General features: G+C 38.8%; 1 protein-coding gene across 1 annotated transcript in view; it reads left to right on the top strand.

Annotated features, from left to right (window-relative positions):
• The window catches only part of HIVEP2 (HIVEP zinc finger 2), an 87,992-nt gene extending 73,396 nt beyond the window's left edge, over positions 1 to 14,596 (top strand). The window contains exons 6-9 of the mRNA XM_038000794.2: positions 1,135 to 1,310; positions 4,492 to 4,593; positions 5,362 to 6,257; positions 12,135 to 14,596. Coding sequence (XP_037856722.2) covers positions 1,135 to 1,310; positions 4,492 to 4,593; positions 5,362 to 6,257; positions 12,135 to 12,959 — 1,999 coding nt within the window. The 3' untranslated portion in view covers positions 12,960 to 14,596. The remainder of the gene's footprint in view (positions 1 to 1,134; positions 1,311 to 4,491; positions 4,594 to 5,361; positions 6,258 to 12,134) is intronic.
• The last annotated feature ends 1,018 nt before the right edge of the window (positions 14,597 to 15,614 follow it).

Genomic DNA, 15,614 nt, shown 5'->3' with positions numbered 1-15,614 from the left:
TTGTGGATTAGCTAGGATAAAATGAGGAAGTTTGCAATGCTCTTAGAATGTAAAAAAACTGTAAATTTAATGCCTTTAACTAAATCCACAGTGGATTATGGCATTTTGCATGTCAGTTTACCTTTGGAAGTTATGAAAAGAACTCCCCAAATGGAATGTCTTTCCAAAAATAACATTAGACCCAAAATTCTAACCTTAGCTTTGACTTAAGAGATAATGGCAGTCATTGAATTAGTCCATATAATACTACTGTATCCTGTGACAAATCATGTTTTATTGTATTCTAAAATGGCATGGTTGAGCACTGGGTAGATTTTTTCCCTCAATTATCAAAGAAAATACCTAAGACCGTTTTTCTAGCTGATTTGATTAAGCAAGATGACCTCAGATATCCTTTCAAACGTCTCTATGAAACCCTTCTGGAAACAAATGCAAATTTGATTAAAAATAGAATCTCTAGTTTTCATTATGTAACTACCTTGAAGAAGCTAGTTGAAATTTAGACTCCACATTATTACAGATTCATGGTCTTCGGGAAGAGCAGATCAAATCTGTAGACAACAGTTGGTGAGCTGAGCTCACCCTGTGTAAACTAGAAATTTCTGAGGCACTCTCGTGCCAAGCTTGTAAAAATAGAGTAGGAATTTGCAATGAAGAATTCTATTATCAGTTATACTTAATTTAGCAAATTTAGAGGGTTGTATGTTCGTACATGCACATCTTAGATGATGTAATGTTAACAAAAGCTACATGATGAATATGTTGGTATGCTTTTTGTATGTCCCTTGATTGGAGGCCATACTAGAATCCAATCCAAAGGTCTGCAACTCTTTGAGGTTTACATAAGTCAATTTGAACATCTGTTTCCCAACTCTGTAAATTCACATGTAATAGTGGAGCCAATTCCATTTTGAATTCCTTGTAGCATTACATTTTGTTTACAGTGCCAAATCTATTATCTAGTTCTTTCAGGCATTTACTGCATAAATTTCACAAGCTTCATAGACGTAAAGTTGAATAACTGTCTGCAAAAGACCCGCATAAAACTTTGCCATGCAAATAATTAGCTTTTGCTTTAAGATATAGCATGCTAAGAATGTTTGAAAACCACTGGATTCCCCCTTTTTAACACAGGTACAAATCAAATGAAGATTATGTATATGTCAGAGGACGTGGCCGTGGAAAGTACATTTGTGAAGAATGTGGTATTCGCTGTAAGAAGCCAAGCATGCTCAAAAAACACATCCGTACCCATACTGATGTTCGGCCTTATGTATGCAAGTTATGTAACTTTGCCTTCAAAACGAAAGGTACAAGTCTGATTTTTTTGAGAGGAAAAATACTTCTCTATGGCTACTTAGATTTCTGAGTGCTATTTTATAAATAGCCTTCATCAACAATAAAGATGGTTTGTTTTTGAAAATGTGATTCCACAAAATGTATTTTCTCCCTCAAGTAAGTGATCAAAGGATGTATGTGAGACTGTGAGGCTCTTTTTATGACTTAATTAAGAGCAATAGACCTAGGTCCGGGCCAGTTGTCTCCAAAGGAAGTGGCTACGAATTGTCTGGATAGCTATTTCTTCATGTTGGAAATGTTATGTGATCTAGATAATATTTATACCAGCATTGAAATCCTGCACATGCAGTGGTATTAGAGAAGCAAGGCAGCAGCTGGGAAGAAAACATGTGCTCTTGGTCAGTTTCAAGATTATAAATAATGTAGAGACCCACACATTCCCAGGTGGGCACCTCCATCCACAGTTGCATTAATTATGCATAGAAATTTGATAGCTTGTGTTCCCTGTTTTCATCAGCACAGAGATAATTTCTGATTCTCAGTACATAACTGTTAGTCTTATAAAACTAGGACTTGCCTTGAAGTTTTTTTAAAAAAATCCGTTTTTAACAGATAGATTTATGTAAAAATATTTTACTGAAGGAAGTTGCTTCAGTTATATTTTTAGAGGTTGTTTGATTTTTGCAGAAGTGTGTTTTACCTTAGGTTTAGTGGATACTATAGGCATTCCTTCACCACTTTAAATTTTCATATTGATTAATCTGCTCTGATACCCTTCAAGAAAAATAAATATCAAGTAAAATTATCTTTGATAGAGAAATGTATAGCTATGTTCTTTTATAGCTGAAAATCCTAAATTGCTGTATTGGTTGTAGAAGTGTAAATGGGTAGCCTCTCAACACATCTGTTTCTTTTTTATTAAAAAGATCTGTATGACAGGAGTGCCTCATTTGAAGCTGAAATAAAGTATGTGTTCATTTGCATCTCAAAAAATAAACATATGGCCTTTTAAATACCACTCACCTTTGCACAATCAAGCCCTTTATACAGAACTTTACTAAGAGATTCCCTAGGAGATAAGAAAATAAAAACTTTGATTTTAGGGAATACTGCAAATTCAGGAGTCATTACGAATGATACATATCTTCACTGGGCATATGAGTTTGCTGCAGGTGTAGTTGTGTGAAAAACTGGATGAAGAAATGAGACATCTCTAGATATTTTTAAAAATCAAATTAAGTCTGCCTCTGAATCATCATCTCCTGAAGGAAATAATTTATTCTTGGTCATTATTGGAGTTTCCTTGTCACCCTTTGGGAATGTGCAAATGTCTCAGAATCTTAAAATGAGCAAAACATCCTGGAATACCCTGCCAGTTTTCACCTCCGGCTGAAATGCCTGTTGTCCAAACCCACATTTTCGTCTGAGCACAGATGGAACGCCCTTGCACGACCAATCCCTTCTCCTCGTCTGTGCCACTTCTTCAAGGGCCTCCCCCGCCACTCTCCTTCCCTCTCCTTGTCCTTATACATTACTTCCACAGCTCATGACTTTAACAAACTAAAGCCATGGTGGAATTGTTTCAGATCCAGATTTCTAGCTACAGACCTATTCTGAAGATGAGAGTCTAAAGCCTGACTATCCTTGGAGTGGAGAGAAAAATGTAGGAGAAAGAAACACATACTAAAATCTAAATAAATTCTCCCGATACGCTTAGCATCCATACCTATATACATCCATAGCATACTTGCACTCTGGCAGAAGTGGTTATTTTTATTAATTTATAGATACGTTTCATTAATTTTCTAGATTTAAGATTCTTGATATGTCTATAACATTTTTGAGCTCTTTAAAAAATAGTAGATAAAAAGTTTTGATAAATAAGAGCAATGGGGGCCTGGAAATATTTCTATGTTTGGAATTATCAAAACAGCATGTAAAATTGATAAGTATATAAGCAATAAGTAAATAATAAAGCAATATGAGTAAAATAATAACAGTGTCCCAGTTTTAACTGTGGCTCATACATTACATGAACAGCAAGCTTAACACTCCTACAAGAGGAATAAACTATGCTAGCAGGCTGAGTTTCCACGGAGATTTCACAGAGCCTTCTCTTTAAGTATTTGTTGGTACATTGCTAAAGCGTTGTCAAAGGCACAGATAACATTATGGCTGTTTTCACTGAAGTGATGTAAAGGTTCCTTACAACTGAATTTGTTCCTGAATCTCTTTTGATAAGTTATATGGCATATCATTTATATATATAAATATATGTGTGTGTGTGTGTATGTGTGTGTGTGCATTCTTCTATAGATCCTGGGTCAAGGAGGATTGGATCAATGTTTTCAAAATTTCTCGCATTTCATAAAGCAGTTATACAAATTATATATATAATTTATATACACACATTCATATACACATATAGTTGTATATGCCATTATCATTACAACATATTCAGCATGAAACCTTTCTTTCTTTCTTAGCATGATAGGAGCCTGAAGATAAATAAAAAGAGAATGTTGCAGCTCCAGAATTTGAAGAATTGCTGTCATAACGTTTGCTAACATATACCAGACAGATAGATGCTAAATACTGGGAATAATGCTCCCTATGAGAGTTAGCTAATTATTTGTATGGATCTTTCAGTGCACTGACAAGGTTTACCCTCACATTAGTTTGTATGTATTTTTCTTCTGAACTTTGAAGATCCTTGGAGGTTACCCTATACCTGATCAATACCAGAAGGTCAGGGGCCCAGTGGGTGTGTTGAGAATATTTCATTCTGAAGTATCTCTGACGTATGTGGCCAGATTGTGTTTCCCTGTTTACGTGGAGTCCCAGGAGGCTGGTGCATTTGGATAGATATGAGATCCCTTCTCAGGCAGAAGAGCCTGGGATTTCCAGTTTTGCTTGGAGCCTACTCTTGAAAAGATGTGAGCCTGGACTTCCACATATCTTCTAGAATAAAGAATATCTGAGATTGGGCCAAAGCTCTCAGGGATTGTTATATTCAAAAACCAGATTGTTCTTCTTAAGGTTGAAACAAGGGATAGTGGGTAGAACCAAATCTGTGTTACATGATGAATTTAATAAAATTAGTTCATTTCGCATTGAATTTGGAGCAGCCATCAGCAGTTGTTAATTTGATAACCAATTAATTTATCTCTTCTTTTTGGCTACATTTTCAAGGAAACCTAACGAAGCATATGAAATCTAAAGCACACATGAAAAAATGCCTGGAATTGGGAGTCTCAATGACATCGGTGGATGATACAGAAACTGAGGAAGCAGGTATGTCATAAATGAGTTGGCAGACATCTTCATTATGCACAGTGGAGCTCTGTGGCTGAGGTGGTAAAATAAGTTTAGATATTTTTAAAAAGTCATCACTTTTCATTTTATTAAATACTAAATATAGAAAATCTGACACATTGAATTGCTTAAAATCTACTGAGAAGAAATGCATTTCTGTTTTGACTCTGAGGGCAAAAAAGGCCTTACTATGAGAATACTTCTATTTAGAGCCATGAAAGGAATAGAATTGCACTTGCTTTGTGATAGCAAATTAGATTTTATGAGGCTTTTTGGGAAATTTGAGAAGTATTTTAATGTATTATTATTTAAGTTAAGAAGAATCCCTGTAGGAAAACAAACAAACATCATTGAGGTTGGCCAGACCTCCTGAGATACATCACTTAGACATACATTTGTACCTGAGCTTGCAGAGACAGGTTGTTGCCTTTCTTTTTCCTCTAGCATCATCATTAACATTATCCATGCTCATTTGTTGAGGTTTTTCTGTGAGTGGGATGATGTCTGAGATATAAAGTCCTACTGTGGAATCTTTCTTGTAAGTTGTTGATGAAAACAAATAGATATACAAGAAGATAGAATGAATGCAGGGTCACACAGTGACCTCATTTTATAGGAGTTCTCAGACATAACTGTCTATGGGCACTAGGGACTGGGAAAAACTTTTAGAAAGAAATAGGGCTTAAATAAGATCCTAACCTTGACATTTGGATCTTGATCTCCATTATTTTTGTTCAATTGTTTCAGAAAATATGGAAGATTTGCACAAAGCAGCGGAGAAGCATAGCATGTCTAGCATTTCAACTGATCATCAGTTCTCAGATGCCGAGGAATCAGATGGTGAGGATGGAGATGATAATGATGATGATGATGAAGATGAGGATGACTTTGACGACCAGGGAGATTTAACACCAAAAACAAGATCAAGAAGCACGAGTCCTCAGCCTCCTAGATTCTCCTCTTTGCCTGTGAATGTTGGCGCCGTACCCCATGGGGTTCCTTCAGATAGTTCCCTGGGACATTCTTCATTGATCAGCTATTTGGTTACTTTGCCAAGTATTCGAGTTACTCAGCTTATGACACCCAGTGACTCATGTGAAGATACCCAGATGACAGAATACCAGAGGCTATTCCAGAGCAAAAGTACGGACTCAGAACCAGACAAAGACAGATTGGACATACCTAGTTGTATGGATGAGGAGTGCATGCTACCTTCAGAGCCAAGCTCCTCTCCCAGGGACTTCTCACCCTCAAGTCGACATTCCTCTCCAGGATATGATTCTTCACCCTGCCGAGATAATTCACCAAAGAGGTATCTGATACCCAAAGGAGATTTATCTCCCAGAAGACATTTATCACCTAGGAGGGATCTGTCACCCATGAGACATCTTTCACCAAGGAAGGAAGCTGCATTGAGAAGAGAGATGTCCCAAAGAGATGTTTCACCAAGAAGGCATTTGTCTCCAAGGAGGCCAGTGTCTCCTGGGAAAGATATCACAGCGAGAAGAGACCTCTCTCCTAGAAGAGAGAGAAGATACATGACCACCATAAGAGCGCCATCTCCCAGAAGGGCTTTATACCATAACCCGCCATTGTCCGTGGGGCAGTATTTGCAAGCAGAGCCAATTATATTGGGGCCTCCTGTAAGTATAATTCACCTTTCTTTCTAATATGTAAGTGGAAGCACACTGGTGCCTCCTGATAATGCACTGGTGTGAAATGTAGTAGAATATGGGTATCTGTCATGGGTGGAGTGAATCTGGCTACTGAAAATAGTGGGGAGACATTTTTGTCATATGCTGTTGTCGGTAACATGGCTGTGGCATTACCCGAAGTGTAGTATTGCACCAGAGCAGCCGTGCATTTCCAGTGGGAATAAGTGAGGCCTTTCTGAATGCTTTCTAAACTTAATTAATGATAGACATAAGCTGAAGCCTTTTTGTAAGTAAAAAAGATGAACCTTTAGAATGCCATGACTGCATGGACGTACACTCACAGGGACCTTTAGACATCACTCATCTCCAGGTAAGGATTCTAATTCAGTTGATAACCTTGACTTTCAAAAACTTTTATTTTTTAGATTTTTATTTATTTAGTTTTTTGAGACAGGATCTCACTCTTTCACCTAGACTGGAGTGCAGCGGCACGATTTTGGCTCACTGCAACCTCTGCCTCCCAGGTTCAAGTGATTCTCCTATCTCAGCCTCTGGAGAAGCTGGGACTACAGGCGTGTATCACCACACTTGGCTGATTTTTGTATTTATTGGTAGAGACAGGGTTTCACCATGTTGGCCAGGCTGGTCTCGAACTCCTAACCTCAAGTGATCCACCTGCCTTCGCCTCCCAAGTGCTAGGATTACAGGCATGAGCCACTGCACCTGGCCTCAAAAACTTTTATTTTTTAATACATTCATTACCTTGCCCATCATGAGTGGACATGTGAAACTGGTCAGGGACAGGGAGAGGAGAGAATGACACACTCGGCATGTTTATAAATCGAAGACATGAGCCTGTCTGCTTTTCTTGCCATTACTATCATCAAATGCACTGGCTCAATGGAAGCGTGGGCCCAAGGAGAAAGGGAAATCAGGAGAGCTAAGCGAGAATGTGCAGAGATTTCTGTGATGTGCCTTCATTATAGATGAAAATAACAGTAGCCATCATGAATTACATTTAAGCAGTAGGTTTAATACAAATTCATTTAAAAAGCACCTGTCCTATCTAATTCCACGGCTCAGTAGATTGTGATGTCTCTTTCAGTTTGTGTAGGATTTTCAAAAATGAGTAAAGCATGCACTTAGCATAGACAGAGGCATGATATCTTTGGAATCTGTCTGCCTTAAATGTGTTTTGATTTCCTGGTCTCTGCTCTTTGTTGTACTCCCTTGCTCCGGATCTCTGTGTCATGTGCATCAGCACCATCCTTTACAGCCAGAGAAGACACTGCCAGCTCCCAGTTCTGTTTTATCACTGCCCTGGCGGCCAATTTTCTCCCTCTCATCACCTTCCACCACCCTGAATCCTGAGCTCAGCCTGTCATTTTTTCACTTTAGGAAACCTGCTGCATTCATGTCCCCATCCCCAGCACTGTCTTTTCACAAATCTGGTACCAACTTCATGATGAAGCAAATCCTGTAGAAACGTGTATGGCAATTGGGATGCTGTTTACTAAGCTAACAAATTAGCAAGCTAATAAGAAAAAGAGATACATTTCCACAGGTTTTGGTGCCTTAGCGAAAATAGGAAAAAGGGATCTTCTGCAGTTTATGCCATTACAACACGAATAGAGAACTGTAAATCCCCTGGATCGTGTGACGCCAAGTCTGGGATGACACATGCTTGCTGTGGTATACACGCAGTGATGCTGGCAGAGTGTGTTAGACAAGCCTCTCCCTGCCATCCGTGCAGCCTGTGTTCTGGCATTGGACAGGTGGATTGAGAGTGTGGCATTTGTGAAACAGTGGTGCATATTCAGTCAACTGCAAACATGCAGTTTTTCCGTCAGAAGAAGTAAACCTTTAGTGCAAACATGCTGTGGTTGTAAAAAATTACAGGAACCCGCAGTCAAGTTGGGCAAAGGAATTGAAAGAGTGGACTAAGTAAGTTCATCTGAGTTTTAGATATGTGCCCAGAAAGTTGGAGAGAGGTGAGTTTTAGTAGTCACTGAATTTGTACCAGTTTTTTGATGTGTTTTTGTTGTTTCATTTTTGTTTTTAAATATCAGATCATGGGTATTACTATTATTATTATTGTTATTATTATTATTATTATTTTGAGATGGAGTCTCGCTCTGTCACAAGGCTGGAGTGCAGTGGCACGACCTTGGCTCATTGCAGCCTCCACCTCCTGGGTTCAAGCAATTCTCCTGCCTCAGCCTCCCAAGCAGCTGGGACTATAGGTGCCTGCCAACACGCCCAGCTAACTTTTGTATTTTTAAGTAGAAACGTGGTTTCACCATGTTGGCCAGGATGGTCTCGATTTCCTGACCTCATGATCCACCTGCCTCGGCCTCCCAAAGTGCTGGGATTACAGGTGTGAGCCCCCATGCCCGGCTGATCATGGGCACATTTCATAGTGTTGTTAAACTTTATCATTTCTGATGCTTTTGGTCTCCCCAGTTTAATTCTCTTTAGAGGATGTATAGCCTGCTGCATTGTTCACATGCCTCCCTGATGTAGGGACAACTGGTCCCAATCACTGCCTACTTTATGCTTTCTCACACCACAGGACACTGACTGTGGTGTGAAGGTGCCTTATAGCCCAGTGTGACATATTCATATTCTGGCTGCTTTTGAAGTGATGGTGATCATAGCGAACACAGGTTTGGAGGAAATGAATGAATTCACATGCAGATTATGTTACGTGTATGTGCATATATATGTATACACACATATACACATGGGTACAAATGTACATACACAGACATCTATATATACATCTATATACCAGATCTATTACCCTACTCATCTCTTCAACGGTAGGGCAGTAAGGACCTCTAGATGCAAATGATGAGAAGGGGGTAGAAGAGCAAGAGGCATCCTACCACCCTGTCGTTTTTGCCCCAGTGCCCCTGTTAGTTTTAATTTTAAGATAGATAGATGGATGGATGGATGGATAGATAGATGATAGATAGATAGATAGATAGATAGATAGATAGATAGATAGATAGAGAAGGTAAGTATGTTTTATCCATTTATTTAGTATTTACTGAATTTTTGAGAGTCTACTACACATGGTTCAAGGTGGAGGATGAAATAATATTGTGGCTTGTGGCCTTATCTTTTTTTTGATAAATAAATTTCCTTTTCCATTTAAAAAATTTTGCAGATAGATAGCAAGAAGAGAAACAAAGGTGTGTCCAGGCCGTGAGTATGTGGTGTAGATGAAGATTGTGTCTAGGGAAACAGTCAACATTCATTCGTATCCCTTGTTATCTGTGTGATCTTGGGCAAGTCACTTAACCTCTTGACCACAGTTTCTTAATTTGTTTCTGGCAGCCAGGGAGGTGGCCCATACAAATTTCTGTCCCTGAAAGAGCGTGTCATTCAGCTGTAAGGAATGTAGTGGGCAAACAGCCTCCTACTGGTACGTCAGCACCTTCAGGACAGGACTGTTTTCAAGCCAAGTCCACGCTTTCCAAGCAGCCCCAGCCAGTGACTGAGCACAGATGGGTCACTTCTCCCCTGCTCCCTGCTGCCTCCAAGGAGGCTCTTGCTCTTCTATCTCCCTCTCATCATTTGCTTCTAGAGGTCCCTACTGCCATACTGTTGAGGAGATGAGTAGGGTAATAGATCTGGTACATGCGAATAGATGTATATATAGATGTCTGTGTATGTACATTTGTACATATGTGTATATGTGTCTATATATATATGCACTTACACTTAACATAATCTACATTTGAATTCACTATTTGTTTTTCCATGACAAAATTTTTCTTACTGAGATTTACGTAAGATGAAAGTTTGTCCACCACATTTATAAGGCCCGAATTACAAAACAATAGGATTGCAAATGGAGTAAAAACCAAAGTAGAGAAAACTTACTGGGAGTTTCTTTGGAGGATGAAGAAGGGGTGAATGAGAGGAGAGAGGATGTGTAGATATTCCTGGTGGAACTTGGAGCAGTGGAAGTGGCCACATGGTAGAAATTCTACTTGTACACGTAGCTCTGTGGTTAAAATCAGTGAAGGGCTAAATTTGAAACTTTCATTAGTAGCACCGATAAGATTTTACTGGATTTAGAACATGTTGAGTATTATTGTGGTTTTAGAGGACAATTCATGACTCCATTTGTCAGCCTGGAGTTGGGGATCTCAAGTCAGTTTACGTAACAGGACATCTCTCTCTCTGACTTCTGTCCCACTTCCTCAGTTCCCCTACAGATCCATTCTGATGGGCTGTATGCAATGGAGGTCATGGAATAGCAGCCAGAAGTAAAATGGAAAAATAAACAAGCTCGATTTTATTTTAAACTTTGAATCTGTGATTGCTGTGATTGAAAGAAAACATACTTGATTATCTTCAAAGATTGTTACTGTAGGCATTACAGGTCTTCCTCCCAAACTGGTGTTTGATGAAGGAGACATGCCTTTTCCAAACCTGATTAAATACAAGGGGGATTTTGTCTATGTGCAGAATTCTAATGATTCTCATACCGTAAAATCCCCACCTTTCCCAGCTTATGAGGTCCTGGTAATGATAGTGTTGATGCAATCATCACTATCACCATTTCACTCACACTTTCAGGAGAACCCATGTTTCCAGGTTGTGTATGACATATCACAGAGGAGGGTAAGGGCTAAGCATCTCAGAGAGTAGCAGAAATCACAGTCTAGATAGAACTGGATGAATCTTTAATGGTATAGAGCATACCTTGAGTTTTAGAACTGAAACTCTTGAAATGAAAAAGAACAGTTTCTTTGGCTCTATCCTGGACTACTACTGTACCGTATGGGTTTATATCTATCTATCTATCTTTGATTCTCAAAAAATAGAAAAAATGAAGTCCTTTTTAGATGACAATCCACTAAAGAATGAATCACAGTAATTAAAATCTGACAATATTAAATCTGACAATTTAAGTTGTATTTCACTACAGAAACAGTATAGAAAATAAATTCTCCATTTTCAGGACTAGGACTGTGGAATCTGAAATTCTGGCTGAACATTTTAAGCATCCTTAATTTATTGATTGCCAACAAGATATTGAGGTGGAAATAATAATATAAACAAAAGATTAAGATGCAATCTTCTTTGGTTCGCAGCTATGGAGTTGAATATAAGTTGGTAACTGAAATAATGTTAACTACTTCTATGATGGATAGTTTCCTTTAAAAAATTATTATTGATGTAAGACTTAAATGGCCTTGGTTTGTTATTGGATGAAGAAGTTGGTCTTCTGCATTGAGTATCTCTTAGCAGGAATGCATTCCTTTAGACCAATGTCTTACACATTGGAGGAACCAGTTTGTGGTTCCATTTTGTCATCTGTTCTGTGGAAAACTTTTTTAAAAAGCCAATTTTCAGACTTGTCATTCCAATTATATACCCATCAACACTTAAGAAAAATATTACAAATCTGTCCAGTATAGCAACAGATGGTAATCTTTTTATTTCCTTTTGAATTAAAAAAATATTATTAATATTTATTAGTGTTTTTTGCTCAGTAAACTTTTTTTTGCCAATTATCCATTAATTTCTTTTCATTATCTCTTGCAAAAAAAACAGAGCTGAAATGTGTCTCTGTACCCAGTGGAAAACATCCTGACTGCTTTATCACCTTGCTGTTTAGAAACAAAAGCAACTTTTCACAGGCAGACACCTTTATTCAAGGATTATAAAAGACAACAGAGAAATCTCCTTTGTCTTGAAGTAGGAAAACTTGATCAAAGGATTAGGTATTGAAGCCTCTCTAGGTAGTGAATGTATGAGTGGGTGAGTGAATGAATCCAATAGCTTGACCTAAGAACGAAGCATAGCAGGATCTGAATTTTGTGCTCTCTTTGGTTCTCTGTGCAGAACTTAAGAAGAGGATTACCTCAGGTTCCTTACTTCAGTCTCTATGGAGACCAAGAAGGTGCTTATGAACATCCAGGCTCCAGCCTTTTCCCGGAGGGTCCTGATGACTATGTCTTCAGTCATCTTCCACTCCACTCTCAGCAACAAGTGCGAGCTCCTATCCCCATGGTGCCCGTTGGTGGGATCCAGATGGTTCACTCCATGCCGCCAGCCCTTTCCAGTTTACATCCTCCACCCACGTTGCCCCTGCCAATGGAGGGCTTTGAGGAGAAGAAAGGCGCTCCTGGGGAGTCCTTCTCCAAGGACCCCTATGTGCTTTCTAAGCAGCATGAGAAGCGAGGTCCTCACGCTTTGCAGTCATCTGGTCCACCTAGCACTCCCTCCTCTCCTCGGCTACTGATGAAACAGAGCACTTCGGAAGACAGCCTAAATGCAACAGAGCGGGAACAGGAGGAAAATATACAGACTTGTACAAAAGCCATTGCCTCTCTCCGGATTGCCACAGAAGAGGCAGCTCTGCTTGGGGCAGATCAGCCAGCGCGGGTGCAGGAGCCCCACCAAAACCCCCTGGGAAGTGCACATGTTAGCATTAGACACTTTAGTAGACCTGAGCCAGGTCAGCCCTGTACCTCAGCCACCCACCCTGACTTGCATGATGGTGAAAAGGACAATTTTGGTACATCACAGACTCCATTAGCTCACTCCACGTTTTACAGCAAGAGTTGTGTGGATGACAAGCAGTCGGACTTTCACAGCAGCAAGGAATTATCTTCAAGCACAGAGGAAGGCAAAGATCCTTCGTCAGAAAAGAGTCAGCTACATTGATCTGCAATGCATGGAGACTTTCATTTCCACATTTTCCCATTGTTTTTGTTTTTGTTTTTCTAGAAATGGAGGTAATCAAGTTTATAGCATGCCTGTCCTAAGTTACAGTAGTTTGCTATTATATATACTTTTGTTATATCAAAAGAATTAGGTAAATTAACAAGTCATCATGAGCCTGACCAAAACAAAATTTGAAATTAACCTATTGGGTCTGGTACTTTTAAAATTGTACAGATGTTTGTGCCTTTTCTTTACTTTGCTTATATTCTTATAAGCATTTTTTAGCAGTAATTTGTACATATTTTAGAATTTGTGTATCTGCTTTGTAATAAATGTAATTTCTTTCCTTTTTTGGACACTTGGATCTAAATGATGTAAAGCAAAACAGCATCAATATATATGTGAGGTTGCACTAAAACATATTTTTATATGATTAAAACTGAAAAGCTTTTATGTACAGCTCTGATTCTGTAATACTAATATTTATTTACTTTGTTTCATAAATTGTACATTTTTTCTTAATGTTGTGGATTGCTTTTCTATGTGAAGCATGGGATTTACTGTTGCGTAACTAGAACAAAAATGTACATTGTAAACAAGATATTTAAACTAGAGTATCTTATTCTGCACTTATGCATTAGTTAAAAAAAAAGATAAAGGATGTATCAGTCAGTTCTTAACTCTTGTATATTTTTTTGTCTCTTGTTTGCTGGATTGACTATAACTTAAGTGCTGATTGTGATTTTAAAATGATAGTACCGTAAAGCATTAAAGTAAACAATGTGCTATTGTGAGTTTTTTCAAAGCTTTATAAATCAGTTATAAATAATATTAAAAGTATTTGGTCTTATGTGAACATGTTGATCTATATACTCATCTAAAAATATGGGAAAACATTCCACCCCATGTAAATATGTACAAGTGCATCACTGGTACAATTTTATGTAACTCAGTTGGACACTAGGTTGCCACAGACCTATGCTAGGTGTCTTTAAAAAATTAAGGTGACAAAGCACATGGGACTGTGTAGAGCTTGGTTATCGGCCGGCCCGGTGGCTTGGCAGGCAGTGCTGTGCGCTGCTCATGGAGAAGACCTGGGCTTAGAGTCTCCTTAGTTCTTGCTACACAGGATGGTGACTGGAACTAAGGCTGCACAGAGGGTCGCACTTGGACTCTGAGGGTTGGGTGTGGAAGGGGGAAAAGGGGATGGAAACCTGCTCCCCAGCTCTTCCTGTCAGTCAGTTTACATGGGAACAGGGTTAACATCTGTTTTAGGGGAGGTCACCTTACCCTTTTGCATAGGGTAAGAGTGTCAGACTCCTGGCTATCTCAGGGGGAATGGAGAAAAGAATCTTTCAAGGGCAAAGAACTCGTGAGAGGATGTCTGTTGTATGTAATACTCACAATGGCTTTTGGTTAGTGTTGAAGGTGGGAAGAGCCTTTGTAGGTCCAGAAGAATGGAAGAGAGGGAGGGGTACAGCAACATGTGCACAGGCACGCACATGTGTGCACGCACACACACAATCTGGGTTATCTTTGTGCTATATAGTGGATTATAATTCTGTGAAACCAAGTTTGTATATTGAATTACATTAAGGAGTGTTCTTTAAAAAGAGAAATAAATATACAATTACATGCTTGAGGTGTCTAGTTCTTATGTGTTGCTTTACATTTTAATTTCCCAGTTTTGTTTCTAAAGAAATTTTGATACTAGCAACATACCATCTGTGCTTTTAATTGCCAGGCTCTGCCCATCCTGAGTATGAATGCTTTTAATAAGTGAGAAGACAGACATTGGCGTCCATAGATTATCTGATTAGAACAGATAGTGGTCACCAAGGTGTGGGGCCTAGAAATAGACTTATCCAAACTTCATGGACCTGGGCAGCATACATTGCATCTGAACAGATTCTTGAATAAAGCAAATTATCATTTTCCCTTCTGCCTCTCTTGCAGTATGTATACTTATCTGAAATTCAACTGGGGAAACCTCTTCTTTCTTTTTGCTAAGGTGGCTGAAGCTAAGAATCAACTAAAATATATCAGAAGATACCCACAAATCACAGTTCTTTTATTAGAATGAATAGAACCTTTTTAATAATGAAAGTAGAAGCTCATTAAAAGTCAAAACCTATTAGTATTTCCACTATAAAAATCTCAAATTGGTGGATTTACAATGTACGTACTTGCTTTTGTGAGCCAGACTGTCTTTTTAAACCATGTTTTACAAAAGTGAATTAAAGGTCAACACAGACACTCTAATATCTGTCTCTTACCGAGAAGAATCTTTTGATTATGTAGGGTGATTTGTGCGTCATATTCCTCATTGACTTGTGTGTGTGTGTGTGTGTGTGTGTGTGTGTGTGTGTGGGTGATCCCAGGCCAAATCAAATTACTCTGTTTCCTCCTCTACCTAATTCATCACTCATTTATTCACTCATTCATTCATAAAAGTTTTTGAGTGCCAACTCTATACTGGGTACTATGGTGGGCATTTATTTTTATTTTTATTTATTTTTTTGAGACAGAGTCTCACTGCAGCCCAGGTTAGAGTGCAGTGGTGCTATCTCGGCTCACTGCAACCTCCACCTCCCAGGTTCAAATGATTCTCCCATCTCAGCCTTCTGAATAGCTGGGCCTACAGCTGCACGCCAC

This window comes from Chlorocebus sabaeus, chromosome 13 (genome assembly GCF_047675955.1).
Source record: "Chlorocebus sabaeus isolate Y175 chromosome 13, mChlSab1.0.hap1, whole genome shotgun sequence".
Lineage (NCBI taxonomy): Eukaryota > Metazoa > Chordata > Mammalia > Primates > Cercopithecidae > Chlorocebus > Chlorocebus sabaeus.
This window is presented reverse-complemented; position numbering and strand designations above follow the sequence as displayed.